Source organism: Poecilia formosa, unplaced genomic scaffold (genome assembly GCF_000485575.1).
Source record: "Poecilia formosa unplaced genomic scaffold, Poecilia_formosa-5.1.2 Scaffold32, whole genome shotgun sequence".
Classification (NCBI taxonomy): domain Eukaryota; kingdom Metazoa; phylum Chordata; class Actinopteri; order Cyprinodontiformes; family Poeciliidae; genus Poecilia; species Poecilia formosa.
In genome coordinates, this window is record NW_006799971.1 from 151,863 (window position 1) to 178,914 (window position 27,052).

General features: G+C 37.8%; 2 protein-coding genes across 2 annotated transcripts; both read left to right on the plus strand.

The window, feature by feature from the left end:
• Window positions 1–515: 515 nt before the first annotated feature.
• Window positions 516–18,497, plus strand: LOC103136467 (unconventional myosin-XV-like). Its single transcript, XM_016670259.1, has 24 exons — window positions 516–649; window positions 2,285–2,344; window positions 2,478–2,553; window positions 2,661–2,776; window positions 2,877–2,995; window positions 5,384–5,525; window positions 6,512–6,623; window positions 6,698–6,772; window positions 8,724–8,929; window positions 9,004–9,122; window positions 9,410–9,479; window positions 9,557–9,629; window positions 11,150–11,223; window positions 12,157–12,239; window positions 12,336–12,466; window positions 12,558–12,652; window positions 13,948–14,025; window positions 14,105–14,201; window positions 15,875–16,035; window positions 16,121–16,254; window positions 16,688–16,821; window positions 17,531–17,664; window positions 17,780–17,920; window positions 18,000–18,497. The coding sequence occupies exons 1-24, from the start codon at window positions 521–523 to the stop codon at window positions 18,099–18,101; spliced, it is 2,661 nt and encodes an 886-aa protein (XP_016525745.1). The 5' UTR covers window positions 516–520; the 3' UTR covers window positions 18,102–18,497.
• A 1,497-nt stretch (window positions 18,498–19,994) lies between these two features.
• Window positions 19,995–25,391, plus strand: alkbh5 (alkB homolog 5, RNA demethylase). The gene is made up of 4 exons (XM_007549563.2): window positions 19,995–21,337; window positions 22,151–22,231; window positions 22,312–22,434; window positions 24,534–25,391. The coding sequence occupies exons 1-4, from the start codon at window positions 20,625–20,627 to the stop codon at window positions 24,691–24,693; spliced, it is 1,077 nt and encodes a 358-aa protein (XP_007549625.1). The 5' UTR covers window positions 19,995–20,624; the 3' UTR covers window positions 24,694–25,391.
• Window positions 25,392–27,052: the final 1,661 nt, after the last annotated feature.

Here is a 27,052-nt window from a genome sequence, read left to right on the forward strand (position 1 = left end):
GCAAAGAAGGATTCTTCATAAAATCAAGAAAATTATGGAAAATCCTGACTAGGATTCGTTTGGTATCCCTGTCTTGGGAAAGCGGAACATCTTCAGTCAGAGGCTTCTTCAGGTTCAGTGTGGTCCAGGCTGCTGCAGGAGATCTTTCCTGCCGACAGCCTTCACCATCTCAATGGCTCTTTGAAGAATCTTGATGACTACCTTTGGGATTAATAAAGTATTTTTGAATTGAATTGAATTTTACTATATCTTTGTAATGAAAAGTTTTCATCATTTTATATGAATATTCCATATTCATATAACATGTTTTTTCCTCAAAAAATTTAAAGCCACTCATAGCACTCATAGTTACAGTCTTTAATATGCCTTACAAAGTTCTTACTGGTCTGTGTTGGTGAATTCAGGTTTGGTGTGGATTTTCCACTGTTAATTATTTCATTTTTATCCGTGAAAGAGCGCGTTGAGAAAGGCGATTTTGATAGCAGAATGTTGTGTCAGTGTTTCATTCTGCTTATTAAACATGTTTGTTGCAGTATCTCGAGAGCTCCCAGTGGAGACGGAGACCATCCAGACACAGCTTCACCAGAGCACCAACCAGGAGCATTACACCTACACCAATGTGCCCTGGAGGCTGTATCTCAGAAAGGAGGTTAGTACACGAATACAGCAACAAAAATAAACCACACATCAGTGAAGGATGATAAAAAATACAAACATAGATGTACACAGTTTTGATAAAACAAAGAAAAAGTTTTTGATACTGCACAGAAACACACAACAGACTCCACACACTCTGTAATAAATAAAGATGAAACCAAACGGGATAAAAATTCACCTGAGCTTCTAGAAACACCCCTTAGTAGAATTGACTTTTAAGTCACACAAAAAACGATCACTTTATCAGTTTCTCACGTTGTTGTGTATGAATTTTGTTTCACTCATTTTTACAGCAAAATTATCACATTGAGGTCTGGTGAATAAAACACTTTGTGCTGCTTCACTGAAGGTCCAGAAGCTGGAGAGGCTTTGTCCTCTCTGTTCATTCAAACAAGCCATAATTGTGCAGTCTTCTATTGATTTGTACTGTCATGAACTTTAAGTTGCTAACTGAGGATGTTCCAGTTTAATTTCTCTTTGATTTAGAAATCAGAGAGATTTCTAAAATCCCTCTGAACATTTCATAGACCTCCAATCCGGAGGTGACTGGGAACTTCCATGCATAGTTTTCAATTGTGAATAGTCCTTCCCTCTGGAGAATGATGGACTTCATTTGTTTTTTGGAAATGGTCGTTGGCTTTAACTTTCCAGACTGGTGGGCAGTAACAATTGCTCCTGTAGGGCTGCGTTCACACAGCAGGCAAATGCAACCCACATCCGACTATTTCACAGCAGAACAATCCAATTCTAATCCTTTCACGCCATAGAAAAAATCATCTCTGTACTACTTCTATATTAAACAGAAAACATATCCAGTAATTCTGCACCAGAAGAAGTTAGACTTTGTAAATCTGGACATAGACAATGGCTGAAAGTTACAGCTATAAATTATTAAGCAAGTCTGAGTCAGTGAAGCGCATCACATCACAGTCCCACTGCTCCTGGTCCAACTGTGCACCCAGGAAGACTTCTCTACAGCAACTGCAGTCAATGTGCCACAAAAAGCCATCGCTGTTAGTTGGACTTTATTTTTATTAGCTTCCTTTGTGTTGATATGATCTTGTGACAATACTGTTGGTGCTGGATAAATTCCGTTATAATCGCCACAAACTGTGTGCTGCTGTGTGAAGTCTACGTTCTTCTTATGCACATGTGGGTCCCTTTAAAGTCATATGAATAACTGCGCAAAGAAAATTGGATTTCAGCAAAATAATCGGAATGAGCATCAAGACCTGTTGTGAGAATGTAGCCTAAGGTCGTTTCTGATGCCTTACCATATTGTCACTTTAACACATATAGACATGCCACAGAACAGCAGCCTGCAGGAACTCTTGCTGTGGCAAACCTGATGATCTGGCTGCTCTATCTTTTAAATCTTCCTGAAGCAGTAATTGTGTACTTAGTTTTCCAAACAGTGCCTTTCTCTTGTTGGGTATTTTTGTACACTTTAGACAAATCATTTTCAAAAAGTCTACAAACATAAGATTTCTTGCAGTGCAAAAACCCTAGAATTGAGTAAGGGTGTATTTTTTATTTTTTTTACCATGACTGTAAGTATCCTGCTCTGCATCATTGCAAATTACTGTTCTATAAAAACAGTTTTTCTGATAAATATTTTGTCTCTCAGGTGTTTTATCCCAAAGACAGCTTCAACAATCCTTTGTTGCTAGATCTCATTTTCAAACAGGTAGATCATATTCCTTCTTTTTATATTTCATATTATTATTTTTTTTAGTCCTACAAGCTCTCATGATAAATGAAAGATCACAGAGAAATTCAGCAAAATTCTTCCTCTTCTCTGCTTTATTCCGTTCCACCAGATAGTGAATGACACCCTGTCAGAGGCGTGCGTTCGCATCACCCGGGATGAAAGGCAGAAAATGAAAGCCCTTTTCGGTAGTCCTGTCTGTTTTTCCTGTAGTTATTTTTCATGACTGCATTTCTCAAATAAGTACAACTCTGTGACATTAGTGAGTTTGTGTGTCTGTTTCTGTGAATGACAGCAAAACATGGTGTTGAGCAGAATATGGATCCGGTGGAGGAGCATGTGAAGAAAACGATTGTGACAGCAGCCAGGGAGACCTGGGAAATTTACTTCTCCCGACTCTTTCCTGCCTCGGTGAGTTTGGCAGAACGTTGTGCAATACTAAAATTGCTTCATACGACGTATCAATTTTCTAAGCTGTTCTCAGTGGATATGTGCATCTGTCTGAGTGCAGGGCAGTGTAGGAACAGGTGTGCAAGTGTTGTCAGTGTCCCACAGCGGTATCAAATTACTGAAGACGGTGAAAAGCAGCGCATCAGCTCCAGACTATTTCAGAGTCCTTCGACCATACACGTAAGCGCAGATATTTGATGGTTTTTTTGTTTTGGGGTTTTTTTTTATCTTATTAGCAGTTTTTTTTTAAAGCTATGACGTAAAAACTATTAAATATTTATCACACTGTGCAAAAATTTTAAACCAACTGTCATTTATTTCTACTTTTTTTTTCAGCAAGTTTTCGATCTTCTAAACTAATCTTTATTCTTAGTTCTCAGGCAGTATCCAAGTCTTTCTTTTTACATTGGTTGCTTTTTATTTTAGCTTCAGTCATTGCTCCTAACAACATAAATACATTTGACTGGTGGAGTCCACAAATCTGTCTGATCTAAAAACATGTAAAAGCAAAAGTACATTCAAATATTTAAGAAATAGTGAAAACATCCTGGTAAACATGCAGCATCTATCCCGAGTTTTCAGCTTGGTAGTTTGAGGATTATTAAGTTGGAGCTAAAACTATTTTCTATCCATTTAAATTTATCTTTGCAGTTTTCTTTAGTGTTGGGAATCAGAAGTCTAGAAACCAAAACTGTTGTGGCAACCTCACACGGTGACATCAAAATTCCTGGCAATCAGAACTTGCGTCGATGCTTGGCTTCTGTAATTATTAATAATTGTAGTCAATTATTATTAATTAAATTATTAATAAAATTTAAATTCTTTAGTTTAATCAGGGCACCAGTTCCAACAGACCTGGAATCATAAACTTCTAATGAAGGAATGAATTCACACTACCAGCAGAAGAAACTCTTCACATCAAGGAGTGATCACTGACACGCTGATGTCTTACTAAATCTGAAAATTGGTAACAAAACAACCCAATTTTACAGCTGAATTCACATCTTTATTTAACTATTGTACAATATAAATACTGATAAGAATAATAAATGGAAATCAAATCAGAACGCTTTCTAGAAGTTCTCCAGTGAATACTTTGAAGGTTTTGAAACAAATCTTGTTCCTGGCCAGCAAGTTAGAAGAAAAACGTTCAGAGCTCAGATGTCTCAGTTCAAGGTTGACATCTTTGGGATTGTTATAGAAATTTTATGAAGGAATGAGAATATGTTTCAATAAGTAGAGAAAGATTAATATTTGTCTTTAAGTTTCTTTATTCGAAGGCAAAAGCGTTCAAAGACCTGTCTCACTGAGCGCAGTCAGGAGAAGAGCCCTGAACAACACGCTTCACATCGTTATATAGTCACAGCAAGACAAAGACCCATCCAGAGTCTGATCTTATCTCTATTGCCAGATGGACCACAGAGACAGAGTTTTATTGCAGGAGGGCAGTTTGGCAGTGATGTCTTCAGCTCAAGAAATGATTAGGAATTAGATTAGATCAGTTTGTGGATAAAAATGGATTCCATCAGTATATTCAGGTAAATAAATGGGTTGAAATTGTATCTTGATGAGAGATTACTTTTTACCAAGTTGCTATGACCTCCTAAACACCAGATAGAACTGCCTTATGGGGTCAATAATTTATGGAAAAGCTAACAAAGCTTTAGCATTAGGTCAATCATGACCTACTGTCAGCTCCCAGGTGTACCTTGTTGTTTTATTTTTTATCATGTCCCAGCCTTAAACTGAAATACCAAACGAATCCCAAAAATCCTAGCACTGAGTAATTCCAGCAACCTGCTCCAAAGAACTCTGACTAACATTAGTATTCTAAGCTTTTGTTAGAGTAAATATGCATTATTAGCATTAGAATTACAGAGAAATGTGAGAAAACGAGAGATGAGTCGCTGAGGGAATGTGCGTTGATGTCCCAATCCACTCCACGCCTTATATGGAGTTCCTTGCCATCTTTTCTGGCCGTATATCACCTCCACCCTTTTTCTTAGATACAAGCAGTGGGAAGTTCCTCCATCCATGAGTCACGACTCCCCCACTTTGCTTGTCCTTGGCCGGTGTCAGGCATATTCCTCTCTGCCACTCCTCTTTCAACTGAAGCAGCTATATCCAAATGTCTGGATGAAGCCTCCAGATTTCAGACTGGAGTGTCTTTTCATGTTGGAAAGAGGGTTAACCTCTGACCCTTCAGTGTGTTTCTGCATTGTAAGGAGTCAGTTGCTTGCTTCTTATACTTTTCCACAACTGGAATTTATAGTGACAGTAGTTGAAGGAGTTTTCTCTTATATGGTAAATTAAGTCTGGATGAATGAGTTATGTACTTTACTCCAGCTCCATCAGACAGTTTGAGGTCAAACATTTGTTGAAGTGTTACAAGAAAATTTGTATTCCTGGAAGGGATTTATTAAAAAATAATAGACTGCTCAAAACTGGCGCAGCAAGCATATGCCCCACACTTTAATGTTTATTTGTTCTTTATTGTACTGAGAGGTTAGGACCCAGGTAAGTAGTGCATATTGTGACTGATGCTGTTTGCCTTTCTTTCTGTCTCAGATATGCAGACATCCTGTTTGTGACAATCCCCTCTGAGAACATGCTGGAGTTCAATCTGACCAACGAGAAGCTGATCCTGTTCTCCGCCAAGGCTTTACAAGTCAAACATCTCATAGACACCTTCATCAATGAGATCAAAAAGGCAAGACGAGTCGCAGTATACCAATGTACATACACTCACCAGCCACTTTATTAGGTACACCTTGCTATTACCGGGTTGGACCCACTTTTGCCTTCAGAACTGCCCTAATCTTTGGTGGCATAGATTCAACAAGGTACTGGAAACATTCCTCAGAGAGTCTGGTCCATATTGACATCATAACATCATGCAGTTGCTGCAGATTTGTTGGCTGCACATCCATGATGCAAATTTCCCCTTCCACCGCATCCGATGGTTCTCTCTTGGATTGAGATCTGGTGACTGTGGAGGCCAATCAAGTTCAGTGAACTCATTATAAAGTGATGAACATGGTCAGTAACAACAGTCAGGTAGGCTGTGGCATTGATACGATGCTCAATTGGTGCTAATGGGCCCAAAGTGTGGCAGGAAAATATCCCCCACACCACTGCGCCACCACCAGCCTGAACTGTTGATACAAGGCAGGATTGATCCATGTTTTCATGCCATTCTCCTCTGACCTTTGGCATCAACAAGGCATCTGCGCCCACAGAACTGTGGCTCACTGGATATTGTCTCTTTTTTGGACCATCCTCTGTAAACCCTAGAGATGGTTATGCATGAAAATCCCAGTAGATCAGCAGTTTCTGAAATACTCAGACCAGCCCGTCTGGCACCAACAACCGCACCACGTTCAAAGTCGCTTAAATCACCTTTCTGCCATGTGATTGGCTGATTTGACATTTGCTTTAATGAGCAGTTGGACAGGTGTACCTAACAAAGTGGCCGGAGAGTGTATATCACAGAGATATTTAAAGATTGTAACATATCCAATCGAACAATCTATAAATTGCTCTGAGGTGTTGGATAATTGAAATGATTTTGAATCACAAATCAGAGTTGATTAAGGAAAACTGGCCAATTCTGATCACTGAACAACTAATTGATACTTTACTACTTAATATCAGTTATTGCATGCTTGTATATCTGTGTACTGGTTTCCTGAACAGGACTCCGACTACGTCATCGCAGAGCGTAACTTTGTGACAGACGATCGATCGAGGCTCAGTTTCCATAAAGGTGACATCATCAGATTGCAGGTTATGGACGGGCTAGAGAAAGGTCAGATACTGATTCATGAGCGTCCTGGCTGAAATCTGTGATGTTAGAACATTTACAGATATTCTCTCCTGTAGGTTACTGCTATGGCTGTGTGGTGAGGAAGAAGGTTGTGTTTTTGGAAGAGCTTAAAAGGGACACTGAAGACTTTGGTGAGTTTTTGAACAAAACGATAGCTCTTCTCTTTATGCATTGTACTTGATGTTATTGCAAAATATAAACATGCTGAAATATTTACACCCATAATTTCTAACCTTAAATCTGAACTTAAATAAATGTATCTTTTTATCTGGAGCTTTCAATTGAAGAGCGGTGGAGACTTTGGAGCATGTCTGATGCAGAATAAGCACTTCCACTTCCCGCTTTGCTCAGAGAATCCTGCCAATTTGTGATCACTTCAATATAAGAGATGTTCCCTGATTTAAAAACTTAGGATTTTCTTGTTATTCCAGTCTCTAGTGGGTCTACAGAGTGTGAATTCAGCCTTCACAACAATGTCAAACCCTGAGACCTTTAATTAGGCACAAATAGGTAATCCATGTCCATGTTCGTAGTTTAAGTGTGAGTTCCATGTATCTGCTTGATGTGTGATTCCAGGATGTGGATTCTCTGTTCTGCTTGTTGAATATTAATTAGGGCTGTCAACGTTCACACATTAAACCATGTGATTAATCTGAAAATTATAATACATTAATATTACATATCGCAGCTTAATCAAACTGCTATTTTGACCTAAAAGCTTCTGTCCTGCGGAGGGTTACAGCAGTGCATTATGGGCTCTATACACAGAGAGCAATGAATGACTGCGAAAGGTGAATGTTTTCTGCGACAGCAGACAGCAGCAAAAGTTGAGCATTTCAAGCTTTTCCTGTGTTGCATCACTGGCTCCTGTGTGCACGTCCGTGGGCACAAGCTCAAAATTTCACATGCACTGATTATTTTAATTTATAAATTCTGCGCTGGTGCCTCGGCTGGATGAGAACAAGAGACCCATCACATAATTTCCATAGGAAATGAATGAAGAGAGACATTTCTATAGACATTTAAAACAAAATGACTTCCTTTAAGCCTTCTTCAATATAAAAACCTGACAAACTGAGAAACTTCATACGTTTGACTTGAGATAAATGAATTAAAAATTAAAGAATTTCTGAAAGCATTAATACAGAGTGGCCTACAAGTGCAGCCTTACAAACCAGTAGATGGAAACATGCCTAATTCACATTTTCTTTTTTGCAAGATTTTAAAAATATGCTCCCAATTCACATCACAGTTGGATGAAAACACAGCCAGGGTGACATTAAACAGTTCCTACATCAGACAGATGGCAGAGTAAAAGTGTATTTAAACATGTATTTGTAATTAATTAAATAATTTCCATTTATTTCCTTTGATTTTTGAAACCTGGCATCAGAAATCTTTCATGTTATGCAAAGTAAAATTAGTTTATTACCAGAGGGGCTGAGGCCATCAGTAGGTGGTACCTCATGGTTTGAATTGGAAACTAAAAGCCCTAGCCCTAACTGTATATTGCCTCTTGAACATTTGTAGATTTTTTTCATTTTCCAACCACAGACTTCAATTTATTTGATTGGGATTTTATGTGATTGACTGACAGAAGGTCATGTATGGTTTCAAAATCTTTACATTGACCTCCTCTGACTCAGTGCTTTTTCGAAACACATTTACCTGCAATTACAGATATGAGTTATTGGGTTATGTGTCTATAAGCTTTATACATCCAGAAACTTTTCCATTTGTCTTATGCAAAATAACTCAAACTTTGTCAGATTGGACAGAGACAGTCTCGTGAACATAAATATTTAGTGGTTTTAACATAAAAACAAGAAGTATGAATACTTCTTATTGAAGGTACAGTAAATAATGGCTGCTTATTTGCAAATAAAAACAAGGAGTTGAGCACAGCTGAGAACAGTGTTGTCCATCATGACAGCAGTAAATCATCTTTTGCGAGGTTATCAGCACAACCCCAGACAGGAGTGGAATTGGCAGATAATGATCTGACATGCAGTAAGTAGAAAGCAGACAGTGAGGAGAAGAAATTGTGTCTCTCTGTAAATTTTTCTTGCTTTTGTGTGTCAGGTTGGAAGTTTGGAGCCGTGTTTGGCCGCTCCGGGGCATTCCCCACAGAGTGTGTCCACCCCGTTGCTCCTCCTGATTTCCTATCGCTGCCGCTGGACCGAAAGGCAGAGCCTCGAGGCGGAGCTGACCAGTTCGCCGTGTCGTCAGCCATTGCTGTTGCTGTGGCCTCCACCATGGCTGCTCATGAAATAGATCAAACGATTGAGGTTCCCAGACACAAACGCACTTTATGCTGTTTATTTGTTTATTTCTGCCAAACTCACTTCTAATCTCTTTTTAGAGAGTTTCACTTGATGGCTTCCCTGATGGAGAGCCTGATGAGAGGGCTCTGCAGGACAGTAAATATGATATGATAGAGTTTGCCAAGAAGTACTTCAGGCAGGCACCAAATGGACACGGGTGAGACTGAGAACAAGTAGATTTTTTTTTTCTTGCTGTTCAAACTTTTTATTGGGAAAAGATGCAATTAGCATTAAAAAAAGATGTTTGTTGGGACTGTGAAAATCAAATGCATTTGTCACAATGACCAGAAGATCTAGTTCCCTTTCTCTAGAAGTGCTTGAAACAAATAAATATCCAGCTATATTAAAGGCCATAAGTTGTAATTTTAGTGCAGGTTTTTTTGTGTGCCATTGTTTTTGAACATTGATGGAAATATAAAGTTGTTTCGATGTGTCTGTCCTCAGAGATTCCATGAAGAGCAAAGGCAAAAGGAATGATTTCAGGGAGCCTACTGACATGATTAAGTTCTCCAAGGTGCTTTTTATTTTCTATCACATGCTAACATCCATGATGTTTAGGTGACATTTTGTTCAACTGATTTGTCCTTGCAGACCCCTCTGACTGAGTCTCTGATAGAGTTCACAGATGTAGCTATGAACCGAGTGGCAGCTGATCTCTACCTGTGTAAGTTGTTGACTTCTCTTCTCTAATTAAATCCACCAGTTATATAATTTAGGTTCAGTATTGTCAAAATGAGAGGACCCTGAGATATTATACCTTTTTACTTGCACCTTTTAAATGTTTCTTGAATATTTATGGAACCAGGCTAATTTTTTTCCATTTCCAGAATAACCTTTTTTATTTTTACTGAGAGCATTTTTTTTCCTTTACCATTTATTTTTGTGTTTGAAATTAGGTTCCTAAAAATTATCTTCTTAAAGAATTATTTATTTTTATTTTATTAAAAATGTTTGAAATTTCCTCAATTTTATTTTATGTAAAAAGAAAACAAACAATAACAAATGCCATTCAATGTCTTTGTTCTCACATATTTGATTTTTCGTGATTCATCACCTCACTGTGATGATAGTCACATTTTGAATGACCAGTCAGACTGGTGGTAGTACTATGTCAGTGTCTTATTAAGGCAGCCTTTGGTTCACCAGGCTAGGAGAGATGCTGTCCCATAGCTGCCACAGATGTCGGTTTGTTAAAATAAAATCTTCAACTAATAATGCGTTTGAAAAGTGGTAACTGCCCAGCTTCCTGATCCTATCTTTTGCCAAGCTGACCAGACTGACAAGTTAATCCTACACCAAACCAGGAGCTCTGTCAAATCCCCACCACTTCTTCCAGTGCTGTAGATCAAGCCTACAACCACAGCTCTCATCCTGAACTGAACTGGATCCCTTTCATCCTCATACTCCCGCCAAGGAACTGACCTGTTGCCTTGGCTAAGAAAAAATACTTGTGTGGATTTCATGCAGATGAAATTTCAAGTATTTGTCTTTATATATTTTTGTAAATATTATCTGATACAATTCATTATATTTTACACTATGTGGTTGTCTGTGTGTGTTTATGAGGTACCACTTCACTCCAGCAGTCAAAGAATCTTCCAATCTGGCTTCATCATTAATTAATTCATATAAATTTGCCCAGGTCCCTCTTGAAAATGAGATCTGGATCTCAACGGGGTTTACCTGGTTAAATAAAGGAAATAAAAAAAATAAATAATATTTGAAATATACATCCATAAATGTATTATATGTTACATTTATTATTTAATAGTTTTTATTTTGTGTAATGTTATTTCATCAGAAAAATTATCTCTACACATTGTTTAAAAAGATCTTTATTTGTACATCTGGGTAGGTTTGGAAAGAGAAAAAAAGTAGAAATCTAGCCTCCCATATATTCATCCACTAGTCCACAACCTTCCACCCACTAAAATCTGTCAATATGTCTCCAATGAACAATTGTGTTTATTAGTAGAGCTAGACTGGAAAATAAATTAAACTTAAAATCAGCTGGGAATGCCCCACAGCGGCATTGATAGATTATAAAGTGTACAAATAAAACATTTAGCTACATCAATTAAATTTGAACACTAATATCAGGCATTTGTTAACTAAAAATGTGTATGAATTGTGAGGGGATGTTTAATTTGTGTATGTGTGTGTGTCCTGGTGTAACATCTCTAGGCATTATGCGCTTCATGGGGGATTCTCCATCTAGGGGTTCATCAGAACAGGAAGTGGTCAACATGTTCCTTAAGGTAAATATGTTCATTATCAATTTCCCACACCACAGAGTATTTGATGCTGAAATGCAGGTCCTTATTCCCATTGAGGAAGTTTACAACAGCTTTCACTGTTTTTTACATTCTACTGTGCAGAAACCCGACAGAAGCATTGGGACGCGATAAAAACATATTAAAGGACAGGAAAGCAAACACCTAGAGGGCAGTGTTCATAGTTGGTGATTTTAACCATTACCAGCATATAAGCAGTAAAGTTCTTTTCCCACACACAAGAAAAACACACTGGATCACAATGTCAGGGGGGTTTATAAGGCTACACTATGTCCTCATTAAACCTCTGTATTCACATAGACATGTGTACTGACCTCATTGTTCCTCACAAACACATTGCCTTGTGCTGAGTCCCATGCTGTACCCTATTCCATAATGACCACACAGCCGAACACTAGTGTTATCAAATTTGTAGACGACTCCAGTCATTGGACTGATCTCTGGGGGAAATGAGGCAACATATAATAATGTTCTGTTTTCTTTCCTTACTTGTTTTTAAACGCAGCATCTAATTATGCTGCTAATAATAAGTTATGTCTGGCATTTGTGTGGCTCCTATTCCTGCATTCCCTCAACTGAAAACTTTGAAAGAATTTAATTATAGACCAAAATTTGTTTCCCTTATGTTTTTCATTTGCCCTTAATTTTTTTATGTTGTGTCAGAGATTACTTACCTTCTGTATGTAGCATTCCTCAAAAACATTGCTCCAGTCATTCTGCTAGTTCAACTTATACACTAAGATTTCTAAGCTACAGAATGATATATTGTATTAGATGCCAAAGGTTAATATTATTATTTTGCAGGAAGGAACTCCACCTAAACTCTTGTTTTTTGTTGTTTTTTTTTGTTGTTATTTTTTTTGTGTGTGTGTGCTGTGATTTATTTGCTCCCTTCAGCTCATTGGAGAATTCACCTTGATGAGGGATGAAGCTTACTGCCAGCTCCTCAAACAACTTACTGCCAACACCAGCTCCAAACCGTAAGTCGGCTGGCCACACACAAACCCTCAGTGCATGGCTCTTTGGTGATTACCTCTGTGATCCTGAGCACCTCTGTGCTCGCTTGTGCTTTGCAGCGATAGTTGCCAACGTGGCTGGAGGCTGCTGTACATCCTGGCTGCCTACCATCGCTGCTCTGAAGTCCTCAAACCTTTCCTGTTAAAATACCTGCAGCACTCTTCTCGCAGTGCAGGAGCACCGTATCAAGGTAAGAAAAAAAAAACACACACACTAATATCAAATGGGAGTATGCTGCAAATGTTGCAATCAGTGTGAAATATGTACTGCGCTTTTTTCAGGCATAGCTAAAGCATGTGAACAAAATCTGAAGAAGACGTTTGTGTACGGCGGTCGGATTGTTCCACCCAGCGGCATGGAGCTGAAAGCTATGATGGTTGGTGCCTCCATTAATTTATCTGCTTTTAGGCCAAAAAATTTTAATCCTTATTAGGGATAAGATGGATAGAGAATAATATCATTTTATACACACAAATGCAGAATCAAGTAAGAGTCAAAAGGACAGATCTGAATTATGGAGTATTCTAATACATCCACTTTTACCATCTACATATAAACACAATTGCGTATTACTATTTATTACTAGTGGAAATTAGTTTTTAATGGCTTAGTATATAACCAATGAAATATATATTTTTTCTTATTTAATTAATCCAAGTTATGTGTTGTAAAAGGAAGAATTGACAGATAAATATAGCAAAGTTTCTAAATGTGTACTTTCTTCAGACTAGTCTTTTTTTAAGCTAGGGAATAAAGGGCACTGGACTCCGTATGCCTGGAGGACACTCCACAGCTGTGTTGAAAGCCTTTTCTTGGGCAACAACACACATGTGGACTGTTACACAACCACTACAGCATGTTAAAGAGGTATGTCAGTCATGACAGCCCCACAACATTCAGAGACCTGAGGCCCTTGGGGCAGATCCCATCCATCCCTGAGACTCTGCCACCATCTAGATTTTTGACCGCCTTTGAAACTTCAGCCTGAGTGCTGAATGAGTCCCAATGGTGCAATGGAGGGGATTGAGAAAATCTTCCAAGTCTCTTTCCACTAAATGACAAGATCCTCCATCAAGGTCAGTAACTCTCCACCCCCCTAAACAGTGATGGCAAAGTACTGCTTCAGAGGTGTCGGACGGTTTGAAAGAATTGCTTTAATGTCAACCAAAAGTTCTTCTGCATGGCCTCGCTGAACTCATTTGGCAAGGCCATGAACTCATTCATGACCTCACAGAAGCAAACAATGTGGTTCTACAAGCTAGCCAGGCTTGGTAGGATTTCTTCTTCGGCTTGAAAGGACAGTTAGTGTGAATTTTGTGCAAACTCATTTATGGCATGGAATGCTCTTTAATGGACAATATTTCCAAATAAATCAAGAGTTTTCTTCAGTTGCACTTGGTAAAAACAAATTAGTTATTTTGATTTTGCCTAAATATGGGTTTGGAAGCTGTTTTTAAAGTTTATTATGACCAAAGGAACATGAAGATAAGTGAAGAGAAGGAAAAAGAAAAGTAAAATTTGGTCTTCCTGAAGACTTAGTTTCTTTTTTTCTTCATTATACATACACTTGAGCACCATTTTTTTATGACCTTATGATTCTGCAGTCCTAACAAGTGAGTCATTTTTAGCATATCTACCACATATATCATGTGATCGTTTGTGTTTCCTCAGGCGGGACGCAGTTCAAAACGTCAGCTGTTTCTCTTCCCTGGAGGCATTGAACGCCACGTGAAAATCAAAACTTGTACTGTAAGTTCTCAGCAGGTGATGATCAGTGTGGTGCATTAGTGTGGGCGGGCTGGGATTGACTGATGTATCTGTTTTTCAGGTTGCCTTGGAGGTGATAGAAGAGTTATGCTATGAAATGGGATTACACACACTAGAAGCCATTGAAGAATATGCCATATTTTTAGTCACCAACAGAGGTATGCACAGTCAGATTTTGATTTAAAATGTTACAGAAGTGCCTGAAAGGAAACGAGACAGAATTTCTCAACAGATAATATATCAATGTAATGTGAGATAAAAAATAATTGTATGTTTTTTAAATTTGATTTTAAAATGTCATGTTAAATGATTTACATCCACCTAAAAAAGAGCAAACATATTTATATGTAATGCAGCAATTAGAAACCTTCTACAGCTTTTGGCATGTTTCCAGTGAAAGGATTTTTCTTTGGGGATGAGCTTCAAGTCTTTGAGGACGGAAGGCCTCTTTGCCATCCAAAGATTACCATCCAAAGATTACATGTCAGATTAAGGCAGGACTCTGGCTAGGACATTGCGAAATGTTAATAGTCAGAAGAAGTGTGTTGGTAAAGTTAGAAGATTACTTAATCATTTTCCCATTTTTATGAATAATTTTGGGCTCAATTGTATGTAATGAACTATTTCTAAACCTTATGACTGAATCCATCTGTCATAAGCAGTCCTCTTTAAATATCCAGATAGTGAATTAAAAATAAGTGGAAAAAGAACAAATGAAAATTGTAATGGAGTTTCAGGAAGTCTGAGAGTTATTAATAAGCTTTAATTTGCAGAAGAAGCATCACTATTATGTATTTTTTGATATTATTGTATTATTTCAGTTTGCTAAGATGCTTGTGAGAACAACTAAATGTTTATAAACTGAAATGCTGTGAAGTTTGTACAAAGAAAATACAAAAGTTTTAATAATAAAAGAAACTGCATCATTTCACTTTTAATCTAACAGTTCCAGCAAAACATAGATGCAGTTTGAACCCATTTAAATTCAGCAACTCAATAAACTTTCCATGGTCTTTCCATGTAGTGAACTATCACTTAAAAATTACAAAACTTATGATTGAATAATAGAAGTGGCATGTTTTTATGTCACTGCACTTAAAATAATATATGAATTTATTTACATTTATTCCGAGGTTGATTTTGAAGTACACCTGTGCTTTACAATTCAAATTCAAATAAATTCAAACATATGTTATTGATCCCAAAGGGAAAATGAAATAAATTGTATATATACCACTGAAAATCTTTATTTATCTCTGTCTTTTTATTGAATTTTTTTCTTTTATACATAGATGAGAGCCTGTAGATACAAAGGAGTCAGACATATGTTACATTTATACCACATAAACCAAAACTAATAATGAAATACAGAAAAAAAATCCCTAGAAAATAATCTTATTCCCTCCAGGTCTCCACCATACAGACCTGCCCACTGCATCTCTACCCCGACAAGAATGGAGCACATTTTAATAAAAATGAATTAATCTGAAATATTGTTATGCAAACTTTTTGTATGATGATGAATCTTCATATAATTCATGATATAGAATATATATAAGACATGCACAAAGCTACTTGTTCGTAACTTGCATTGTTTTCTGTTCTAATTTTTTCTAAGGTTTTAGTATGTAATATTTATTTCTATAACAACCTATCATGCTGAAATTCTGGATTACTCCATGATGCCACAGATGGATGACACTGTTTTGTTGGGGACAGCTCAGTCTGGTGGCTCTGCTGGTTTTTGAGAAATTGAGTAATTCCTACTGCAGTAAATATGCAAAAATACATGAAATAATAAACCAATCTCTGTGTAACTGGGTGAGCTCAGGTCAGAATGTTCGACCTCTGAACAAGAACGAGTACATCCTGGACGTTGCCACAGAGGCAGAGGCAGTCGACTCAGGCTACAGTCTGTGGTTCCGGCGAGTTGTCTGGACTCAGTCGCTCAGGTTCGAGAATGAGCTGAGTGTGGCCATGCAGTATAACCAGGTACTAAAAAAGATTTCCTCTCACTCCACACACATATTTTGTTATTTGTTATGTGTGTAACTCAGGTTTTGTGAATATTTTTCAGATCCTTCCAGACTACCAGAAAGGCCTGCTAAATGTTCTCTCACATGGAAAAGTGAGCGATCAACAGTTCCACCAAATATCAAAGCTGGCTGCTTTGCAGCATAGAGCCAAGGACAACATCTATACTCCCAGCATGTGAGCAACAAGAGTTATTAACGCTCATTTCCAAACATCCTAAAAGTACTTTTTAAATGTTTAGTATTTTATTTAACTTTTTGGTTATGGACTTAGTCCCTTTCTAAAGTCTTTTTCAGTCTCTGAAATATTGAAGTTTCTTGTTTGTTTGTGAATAAATTAAAGTGAAAGATTCTGACTTTACTGTACTTGGAGGAGTTCAGTAGCCTAAATGGGCTGAGCTGTTGTGCTTCAACTGGATGTCTTTTTTTCTTTACGCACTGTCGACTATGAAAAAGCTATATATTTTTTGCACTTATCACTGCCTGTCACAGAGCAAAACACAGAGCAGCTCATTGAGTTGTATAAAACAGTTTTTGAGAAATGTCAGAAGCCACAGAGCGAGGCAGCTTCTGTTTATCTGACGTTGTTGTTCTTGTCCTCTGTCTTCCAGACACGAGCTATCAGAGTACATTGCTGCACCTCTCTTCAAAAAGCAGCCCCCACAGCAGTGGGTTACCATGGCAACGCAGCACATGCAGCAAGTGCAGCCTCTGAGTCCACATCAGGCTAGGGCACAGTTTCTCGGTAAGATCCCTTCTCAAAGGAAGAAAATGCAAAATCATAAATAAAACCATAATGTTTTCACATAGCTTAAATATGAAATGTTTATAAGTTGTACATGACTAAACACTTTTTTTTTTTTTTGCCGAGTTCAATTTTATTAACCACAGCAGGCCTGTAGAGAAAAACTCAAATACAAACTTAAAATCAGTATTTATTTTGTGTTTAAACTTATTTTGTTTTATTAGTTATTTGACATTATTAAGTAAATGTTTGGCTAAAATTTAACTAAAAATAGTTTTATTGTGTTTGTGTTGACTTGGTAAAGTAATCCTGTGAATAAAATTGCTTTAAAGGATAGTGTTACTGTTGAAAAGGTCACATTGTGGCAACCCTGGAGGACTGGAAAAAAAGTAAAGGATAATCTCAGTAGAGGGAAGGCGGCGCAGCAGAGGAGGACAGAGCCACATGGTTTTACTACAGTAGTTTGTTTATTGATGAGCATATCTTAGGCCTGATTGCTCCTGAACAAAGTTTCTTTTTACACCGGAGTCTCGTGGAAGTTTTTTTTATATACATCAATTGAACCTACACGGATAAAAGTTGGTAAAACGAGCCTTGTGGCCTTACAGTGGTTCAGACAAACAAAATCTTCATCAACTTTAATTATAAAGTATGTAAGATAATAATAATGCTTTTGTTCCCTTTTGTTGCATTCTGTCTGTGCATGCAGGCCTGGTCAGTGCGTTCCCCATGTTTGGTTCCTCATTCTTCTACATCCACAGCAGCAGCTCCACCACCTTCTATGCTCCTTGCATTCTAGCTGTTAACCCACGTGGTCTCCACTTTCTGCACAAAAACACACATGTAAGAACCACACACACATTTATCACTGTGTGATCGGCTCATGGCATCATTAGCATGAGCCTGGGAGAAAAGTTGTTCTCTCTTGTCAGAGCAAAGTCTGATGTCTGTTCTGCAGGAGCTGATGGCAGCCGTCCCCCTTGTGGAGGTGCAGGGCAGTCGCACCCAGAGGCACAGTGCTGGAACCAGCTACCCGTATGTGGACCTAACTGTGGGGGACATGAACACACAGCGGGTCATTCAGCTGCAGCTGGAGCAGGTGTGGTAGCAGACAGCGGATTGGGTAAATTCTGGTGTTTGATACTTAGTGCTGTAAAGCTGACTGGTTTTCTCCACAGGGCCTGGAGCTGTGTCGAGTTATTGCCATGCAGGTTGAAAATATGATGTCTGTGAGAGAAAAGAGGCTCACTCTGCCACCCAGCGAAATCACCATGCTGTGATGTGTGCACATGTTTCATATTATGCACAAATGTTTCTGCACATGTACACGTAGCTACCTTCGCACTCCTTCAGTGGTTTGTTGTGTAGTTTTCACAGTGACATGGGAAATATCAGGAAGTCATTCCAGGTTTTACTGGATTATTTCTCTGAAGTTACAGAAAAACACAGCTGAGTGATAGATTTGGATCCTCCATCTTATTCTTTGTGAGAATTTATAGATTCACTCACTGTTGTGTTTTCAACAGATATCTTTGGCATCTTTAAATGTTTTATAGTTAATCAGTTTTATGCTTTTATGTTATTTGTATGATTGGTAATGATTTGTAAACAGAAGAGTTGATATATTTTGTAAAACAAATATTTTTTCAGAAAAAAAAATAAAAGCATGAATAGACCCACTGATTTGCTCATTAAATCTAATGAATGTTTTTGCTATATCTTTATTTACATTTTTTATAGAAATGTAAATTTTATTGCCACTTTTCTAATATTATTTACTATGATGTAGATCTGCTGTTTTACATGCAAAACTTGTATTAACAGTGTTGAGCTCATAGCTGTTATGCAAGATTCAGTTACTGCTGTGACACTTAGGAGTTTAAATTTTTGGATGATCTATGGCAATGCCTCACTTTGTTGCAGTTTGAAGAAAAGAACACATTTGCTTCTACAGTCTAGTGCAATAAAATTTTACAATTTGTTTTTTTAATCTTATAGCTAAATGTGCATAAAAGATCAAAGACTTTACATATGTTTTCCAAGATAATGGAGCAGATTAATCTGAGAGATATTTGTAGGGTTGTAGCTAAAACATTGAGTAAAAAAGATTCAAAAAAGATTCTTGTTGATTCTGTATTGGAATTTTAAAAATATTTTGGTGATATTTTGCTTTTTCATCAGGATACAGCCCATTCGCCCTGTACAGTTATATTGTGAACTGAATTTCATAAAACACAGAAAAGAAGCCTTGTTTCTTTGACAGCCTCTTCAAGATGGAAATTGTGACACTGTAGCCACCTCTCCCAGGATGATGATCTGTAAGTAGTGAAAGAGCAAATCAAATTTTTAACATGGTTACTTTCTTCGTTGGAGGCTGCTGGGCTTTTTTTTCTTTTCTTTTTTTTTTTGAAATAACACAAAAAGGCTGGGGGAGATATTGAAAATCTCAGTGTTTTATTTGCTTTGTACATCTATCTGTAAACTATTGTAAACTGAAATCCCTAAGCTGCTCCTGTACTTACTGAATAACTAAATAAATAAACCAAGTCTGGATGGACTGATGGAACTTTTAGATGTTGAATATGGATTCATCAATCAGCCATCCATCCATCCTATTATTCCATTGGTCATCCATTCTGCTGCTATGTGGTGATTTATTTTTGTAATGATTCACAGTTCTTTGAGCATGGAAGGCTATTTCTACAAAACTCTTTGAAAATAAACTAGGGACTCTGGCTTGTACCATTGCAAAAGGCCATTTTAAATCCTCGAGGAAATATTTTGGTAAAATTAAAAGATAACTTCAAAGCTAAATCTACCAGGGGTATAAATAATTTTGAGAAATTTCCATATTTCAGTCTGGACCAGCGACCACTCCAGAAATATCTGACTTAACTTAATTCTGAACTTTTGCACTTATTCTAAAAATGGACATAAAAGAACTAAGAACTCTATTTGAATATTTCACATATTCATGAAAATGCGCTTAACCCTGAATACGTTTTTTAGCATAACAGCCTTTTCAAAAAAATTTTTAGAAACATTCGTGTAATCAATAAACCAGAAACAAAAGAACTATTTTCCAAGTTAACTACTGGTGGCTAGTTAGAAGGTAAGCGGGACAAAATTAGCAACATTGAATTTGGAACCCAGAGAGTCCCTCCCACAAATCTACAATGAGCATGCGCAAACCCTCCGCAGGTTACACGAGTTTATTTTCAGGCTTGTACTTGCAGACTGACTGAGAAGGCGAATTTAGCTTTATGCCCATTTAACAATATAGTTTCTGGCTCTACTTATTTCAAGCATCATTGGAGGAAGCTCAAAAATATCCAGATTGGGAATTTTGGTGGTGACATGTCGCTGCGTGTTTTGTCAGTATTTCCAGGCGGCAACGGAGTGGTCAAGCCAGGCTAGCCGGGCTAACAAGCTATCAGCTAACAGCGTTAGCCTCTTCTCTGCCTTAGCTGGACGCAGAGTGGTGATGACGCAGTATCTAACTTCTTTGTTCGTTTCTGAAATACGGGATATATGAAATGTAAAAGAATAGTTACAAAAGAGTAACGCTTCAAAGCAAAGACTGAGCTAGGAGCCATAGCTAACATGAGCTACTTTTGTGCGCTTGTTGTTGCTATGCGAGTTAATTGACTCTTGTAATTTTATTCAGGTCTAGTTTGTCCATAACAAACAAACTGTTGTAAATTTGTTTGTAAATGCAGCATTGAGGCTAGTTTTTTGTGTGTGTGTTTGTAATTAGGAACCTTTATTTTTTGCAACGCGGCGGTCATATTATTTTGGCCGACATGGCAGCCAGCGGATTCTCTGACCTAAGAGAGAAGCTAAAGTCTATGACTCCGCACCGGGACGACTACGGGAACAAATACCGAGCGAGCAACGGCAGCGGGAAGGGTCGAAAGCGGAAGTATCGAGAGTCGGATGACGATGAATACGAACACAGCGACGATAGTTCTGACCTCCGGGAGCAAGAAGCCCGCCGGGTCAGGAGTAGCGTCGTACAGCTGAGCATATTCACCCCGGAGGAGTGCGCCCGCATCGAGGAGAGGATCGATGAAGTAGTGGCCAAAGCAGAGGCTGGACTGTATCGGGAGCACACGGTGGATAGAGCGCCCCTCCGGAACAAGTACTTCTTTGGCGAGGGGTACACGTACGGAGCCCAGCTGGAGAGGCGCGGACCGGGTCAAGAGCGGCTGTACCGCAAAGGAGAGGTAGACGAAATCCCTAGCTGGGTTCATGAGCTGGTGATCAACCGGCTGGTGTCCAACGGGGTGATCCCCGAGGGTTTCGTCAACAGTGCGGTCATCAATGATTATCAGCCAGGTGGATGCATCGTGTCCCACGTGGATCCCCTGCACATCTTTGCACGGCCCATTGTCTCTGTGTCCTTCTTCAGTGACAGCGCGCTCTGCTTTGGTTGTCGCTTCCAATTCAAACCCATCCGGGTGTCAGAGCCGGTGTTTGTCCTGCCTGTGAGGAGAGGGAGCGTCACAGTACTGAGGTGAGCATGCTCACCTCATTTATCAGATGTCTTCATGTATTGTGTCTGGCAAAAGTATTCATATCCCTTTTTTTCATTTTTGTTCCCTTAGTGAGAACCACAGATTATATATTTCATTGAGATTTTAGGTGTTGAATTTCTTTTGCAAAAAGTCAGTACAGGGAAAACTTCATACATAATTATGGAATTAATGTCTTAATTTCTTTTGGGAGCGGAATAGAACATTTGTTGGTTCTTATTTTCTTTAGAAATATCATGATTTTTAAACAAATGTTTTCTTCTCACTAGAGGGGGAAGAAAATTGATGTCAGTTTCTTATGAATTTCTTTTGACATTTTTGGTCTATAAATTCACAACATTCATAGTTTCTTTTGGATGGACAATTTAATCCCATTAGTCTTTTTATTTTTCACAATGTAGCATCAGGCCTTTTTTCTATATATGTACATATATATATATATGCGCCATGTGTTTGTCCTTACCTTGATCTTTGTTTGCTCATTAGCTCCACCCTATACCAAACTAACTTTTAACTGCATAAAATAGATGTTTTTTTGGAGGCTACAGAACTTTCAGTCTCTATGAAAAATGCTACAAGAGACATTCCATCAGTCTGTGGTTATTGTGTATTGTTTAATAATCAAGTTCATTAGATTCATATTTTCTTCTTTGGATTTTTAATCTTACTAAAATATAATGACGTTTGCGATTGCAATGTGACAATATGGAAAATATGTATACTTTTCCGCGACAGTTGTTGATCAGAGCAGAGCAGATTTCGTGGTAACAAAAATGTTTTTCTTTCATTTGCAGTGGCTATGCTGCTGATGACATCACTCATTGCATCAGGCCTCAGGACATTAAGGAGAGACGTGCAGTAATCATCCTCAGAAAGTGAGTCGGTGTTCTGGTTTTAAAAGGCAGCATTTGTTAGGGTCAAATGGGCTTTCATTCAGAGCTTTGTCTTTTGTCAGAACTAAACCTGATGCACCGCGTTTGGACTCAGACAGCCCTTTAAGTTCGTCTCCTGCCCTGAGATCTGCTCCTCTAAAAGCCAAATGCTCTCATCGAAAAGCAGATCCGGATGCGGCTCACAGGTATTTATGCCCACTTATCCAGGTGATCTCTATGAAGGACTGCAAGGATGAAAATAGTTTGCAAATTTCTACCCTGATAAATACCTTTGAAATGAGCACTTTTGTTATCGCTGCACTTCAATTCAAATTCAATTGAACAATAATTTACTGATCCCAAAGTGAAATTAAATATTGGTGTAACTCATTTAAGTAAAGAGCTGCTGTAGATAGTGGTGGTTGTTGGCAGGAAAGATCTCGTGCAGTGGCAAATCTGAAGAACCCCCTGACTGAAAACACTCTGTTTGCCCAAGACAGTTTCATGTAGAGGATGATCAGGGTTGTCCATAATTTTCTTGATTTTATGAAGAATCCTTCTTTGCATCATCATCATCTCCAGAGGTTCCATAGTCGTGCTCAGAACAGAACCAGAACAGAACCAGCCTTCTTTATCAGGCTGTTGAGCCTTTTTAGGTCTCTGACTCTGATGCTGCTGCTCCAACAGATGACAGCAGCAGAGATGATGCTCTCAACAACAGACTGATAGAAGATCTGCAGCATCTTGCTCCAAACCTTGAAGGATCTTAACACCCTCAGGAAGTTCAGTCTGCTCTGTCCCTTATTATAGACGGGTCATTGTTTTGTTTACATTTAAGATGAAATGATTGTTTACACCATGACACAAAGCAGTCCACCAGCTTTCTGTACTCAGTCTCTTGTCCATTTCTGACTCACCCACCAGCTGCAGAGTCTATTGTAATTCAACAAATGTGATTGTTGAGGCCTCCACCTGTGTCTTCTGGAGTTTGATAAAGTAGATCAGGCTGAATTGTGTTAAATGTTGTAGAAAAATCAAAGAACATGGTCCTCACAGCGCAGATGTCAGTGGGTTTGTTGAAGCAGGTGTATGATGGCGTCTCCAAGCAGACAAGCCCCTATCAAGGGGTCTTGGTATGTGCTTGTCTGCTGACTGAGGTGGGCCAGCAGGAGTCTCTCCAGGACCTTCATTATGTGGGTTGTCAGGGCAACAGGTCTATAATCGTTGGTAACTATATTAGTGATTGTGATTATTTATGTTGAGTATATTTGATCAAATGTGGAGATAAAACAAATAAAAATAAATTAAGGCATTTTTAAGAATCTTATAATTAACTGTATTTCCATTACTTGATATTTTAACCATTTGGCTGAGTTGACTCTTGTGAAATGTTAGAGATCAACTCCAGATCAAATCAAAAAGGTGAGTGGTCTACTGGTAGATATGATTTATTATTTGCATAGTCACATGTCTTTATTCTACACAGTGAATGGAAATAGAAAATTATTAAAAATCATAAGTTTTCAGTTTGGGTTTGTGCAAATTGGTTCTTTTTATGGCCGAAACAAAGTGTAACAAGTGGCCAAAGTACAAAGGTGCAAAGTAACAGTTTTTTTAAAACCACTGTTTTCAGTAATTTTAGATTTTTTTTTATTATTTTTTTTGTAAGGTAATTTTATTTATATAGCACATTTTCAGCAACAAAGCAATTCAAAGTGCTTGTGAAGGCTATAATCCATATAAACACATTCCTATAAAGTTTGTTTCAATTCTGCATACAAATGTAATCCAGTTATACTGAAGGATCGTTGGAGTAGATTCCAGATTTTAACTGGGTGAGGAAAAACTTGGTTGGTGATGATGTATGGGGTTTGACGGATAGCCTTGTACCTGTGCAGTAGGGGAATGTTCTTACCCGAGTACAAAAATAAGTTTGTTAAAGATGTCTTTTAAAGGAAACAAGTTATCCAAACTAATTTGCCCTTGTGTTAAAAAAACAATCCACCACCTTATTGAATCATGAATAAATTTGCATTTTTGGTTCAGTTTCATGAGCCCACAGCACTGATCAAGTGATTTCCTGTAGAGTCAAAGAAATCACTTGAATAGAACCTGATTGATAACTTATAGTTGACTAAAAATGGGTAACTTCTTTCGATATTTTTAAAGTGCATATATCCTGGTAAACCTTTTTTTTTTACATACTGGTAATCTAAATGTATCATCATTTAAGGTACTAAGCTGAACTGTCCTGAGTATGACAAAAGTAGATCAACATGTGACTTTTTTTCCCCCTGCAAACCAGGCCAAGGGTTCTGGAGATGGATAAAGAGGAGAATAGACATCCTTCGCTGTCCCGCCACCGTCACCATAGCGCCAGCTCAGAGAACTACCGGAGGCGTGAAGAAGACCTTGACAAACACCAGGAGAGCTCAGGGCGCAAAGTGAAAATGAGGCGCCACTGACTGCCTCTTTGACAGGCACGCTCACATACTAAAATATCCCTACTCCTTTATGTATGTCAGTATTGTAACTTTATTTGATCAGTTATTTTAACGGTCCAGTGTATTCTGGTTCAAGAACAACCATTAGGTTTCAGTTTTGATTTGAGTCAAGAAAAGCTTGAGTGTACTGGCTTTTCTGCTGCTTATAATAGACCGTAACTTACTCACTACAGTAAAAGTCTGTTGTTAAACAGTTTAGTTAGTTTAAATTAAACATTTCTTTATGTTAATAGAGGAGCAGAAAAGGCATGTATTTTTTCTACCTTGAGAATTGAAAAGAACATGTACGTATGAACTTGTACAAAAAAATCCCAACCTGTAATCTAACTTCATAATGTACAATATGTTAATGTACAGTCTTTATTTGGTGGGCTTTTATGAAGACTGATTCTTTATTTTTTGTGTTCTAGCCATATAAATTTCAAATCTATTACTTTTGTCAGAAGGTAATGTCAGATCTTCACTTTTTGTTCAGATTTGCAGTTTAGGTTTCAGCAACAGGCAAGTCCATCCTTGCCGTCTCGTGGAAGTGGTGCAGGAGCAAAACAAATGCTTCATGGAAGGCTGCCACATTTCACTGTCCTGTCTCAGTATAAGGTTGCTGTCATTTGACATGAACCATGTCATTCCTGTTCCTTAATAAAATTACTTTTTCCTCATTTTGCTGTTTGAATTTTACTTGGTATGTTATTTGTATGTTTCCTGTCTGAAAATGTATTAGTGAAGAAATTACATTTTCACAAGCTCACTTGCAGTTTGCTGTGTAAACAAACATCTATTACTGATACCCGTATATGGGAAAGGTGCTCCTTAGCCACCAACTAGGTTAGTCTAGAGTTACACATGAATAAAAATAATCTCAGGTCACTGGATAAATTGCTTTCTAAAAATGGAATGAGTGAAGCTCTGCTGCAATCGGAATTGCCTTGTTCACCAGATAAAAACTTAGTTTGGGTTAGGGTTGGAGAGTTTAACTTGAATAGAGGTGCACAAATAAACCCACTGAGTGGTTTTGTTGTTTTTAGGGCTTTTTTTTTTATTTTTCCATGTCACTATTCAAACAGACTTAAGTCAAATGTAAGAAAAATTGGGACAGTTATTAAATGAATACAGGATGTGCGCATCATGTTAATTTAAAAAATGTTTGAAAATAAAGACCTAACCTGGTTGGTAGTTTCTTAGATCCCTATTTGCTTGTTAATGCACATGTGGAATTTACAGTAGATAGCATGAAATAGAACATGAATAATTTGAAAATGAATAGATGATGCTGTGGGATATTTGATTTTTTTTCATGATTTTTATATTGATCCCTTTAGGGTAAAAATGTATTATTTTTGTTGTTATTATATTTAAACAGTGTACTTCCAAATTCACAACACTTCCTCTTACACTTTTTTTTGCCTCAGTACAACAGTGAAACCAGCAACCCTCCCGACCCCACCAAGGGACAAGGGTGTACAGATGGATGGATGGATGGACAACAGTGAAATTCAGTTACATTACATGTAACACTAATAATAACAGTGTTACATGTAATGTAACACAGCATCATGATGCTGCCTGTTTTACTTTGGGGGTGGTGTGCTGTGATAGTTTTCCATTAAATGTAGCGCATAGCATGTCAGTTTTTTTAAAAAAAGATCACATTTGGTTTCATTGGATCAGAGCGCCTTCTCCCTTTTTTGTAATGTGACTCTTATGGCTTGCCTTAGACGCTCTTCTATACTGGTGGAATAAGTAATATTTTTTACTATGTTTTATTCCACACAAGAATTATTTTATATTAGAAATATTTTTATTTTTCACTTTTTAAACATTTGTGGAACAATTTGTAGAACATTTTAAAACAATGAAATTACAATTTTACAACAGAAATGGTACAATGTGAACGTTCATTATGTGTGTGCATGTGTGTGTGTGAGAAAAAGAGCATGTTTCTTATCTATCCTGAAATTTGCAAATAATTTGTGAAACTAGCTAGCTAACCAAGCTAGCCATGAAGTGTGTACTGTCTACATTCTATTGTGCTATGTGCATCATGCGTGTCTGTGCATATATGTGTGCATTTATTTATCCATCCATCCATTTTCTACTTATCATTTTCCTCCAGCTCCATTTTTCTCTCATTAGTGAACAAGATCCTGAGATACTTGAACTCCTTCACTTTTATCCTGAAATTTTGTTAAGACATCCTCCCCGACCTGGAGAAAGCACTCTATTCTTTTCTGGCTCTGTATTTTTCTGTATTTATTCATATAGCTATGAATTTATATATAATTCATTGAGATGATAAAAGAAAGAATCTTGAAAACATTGA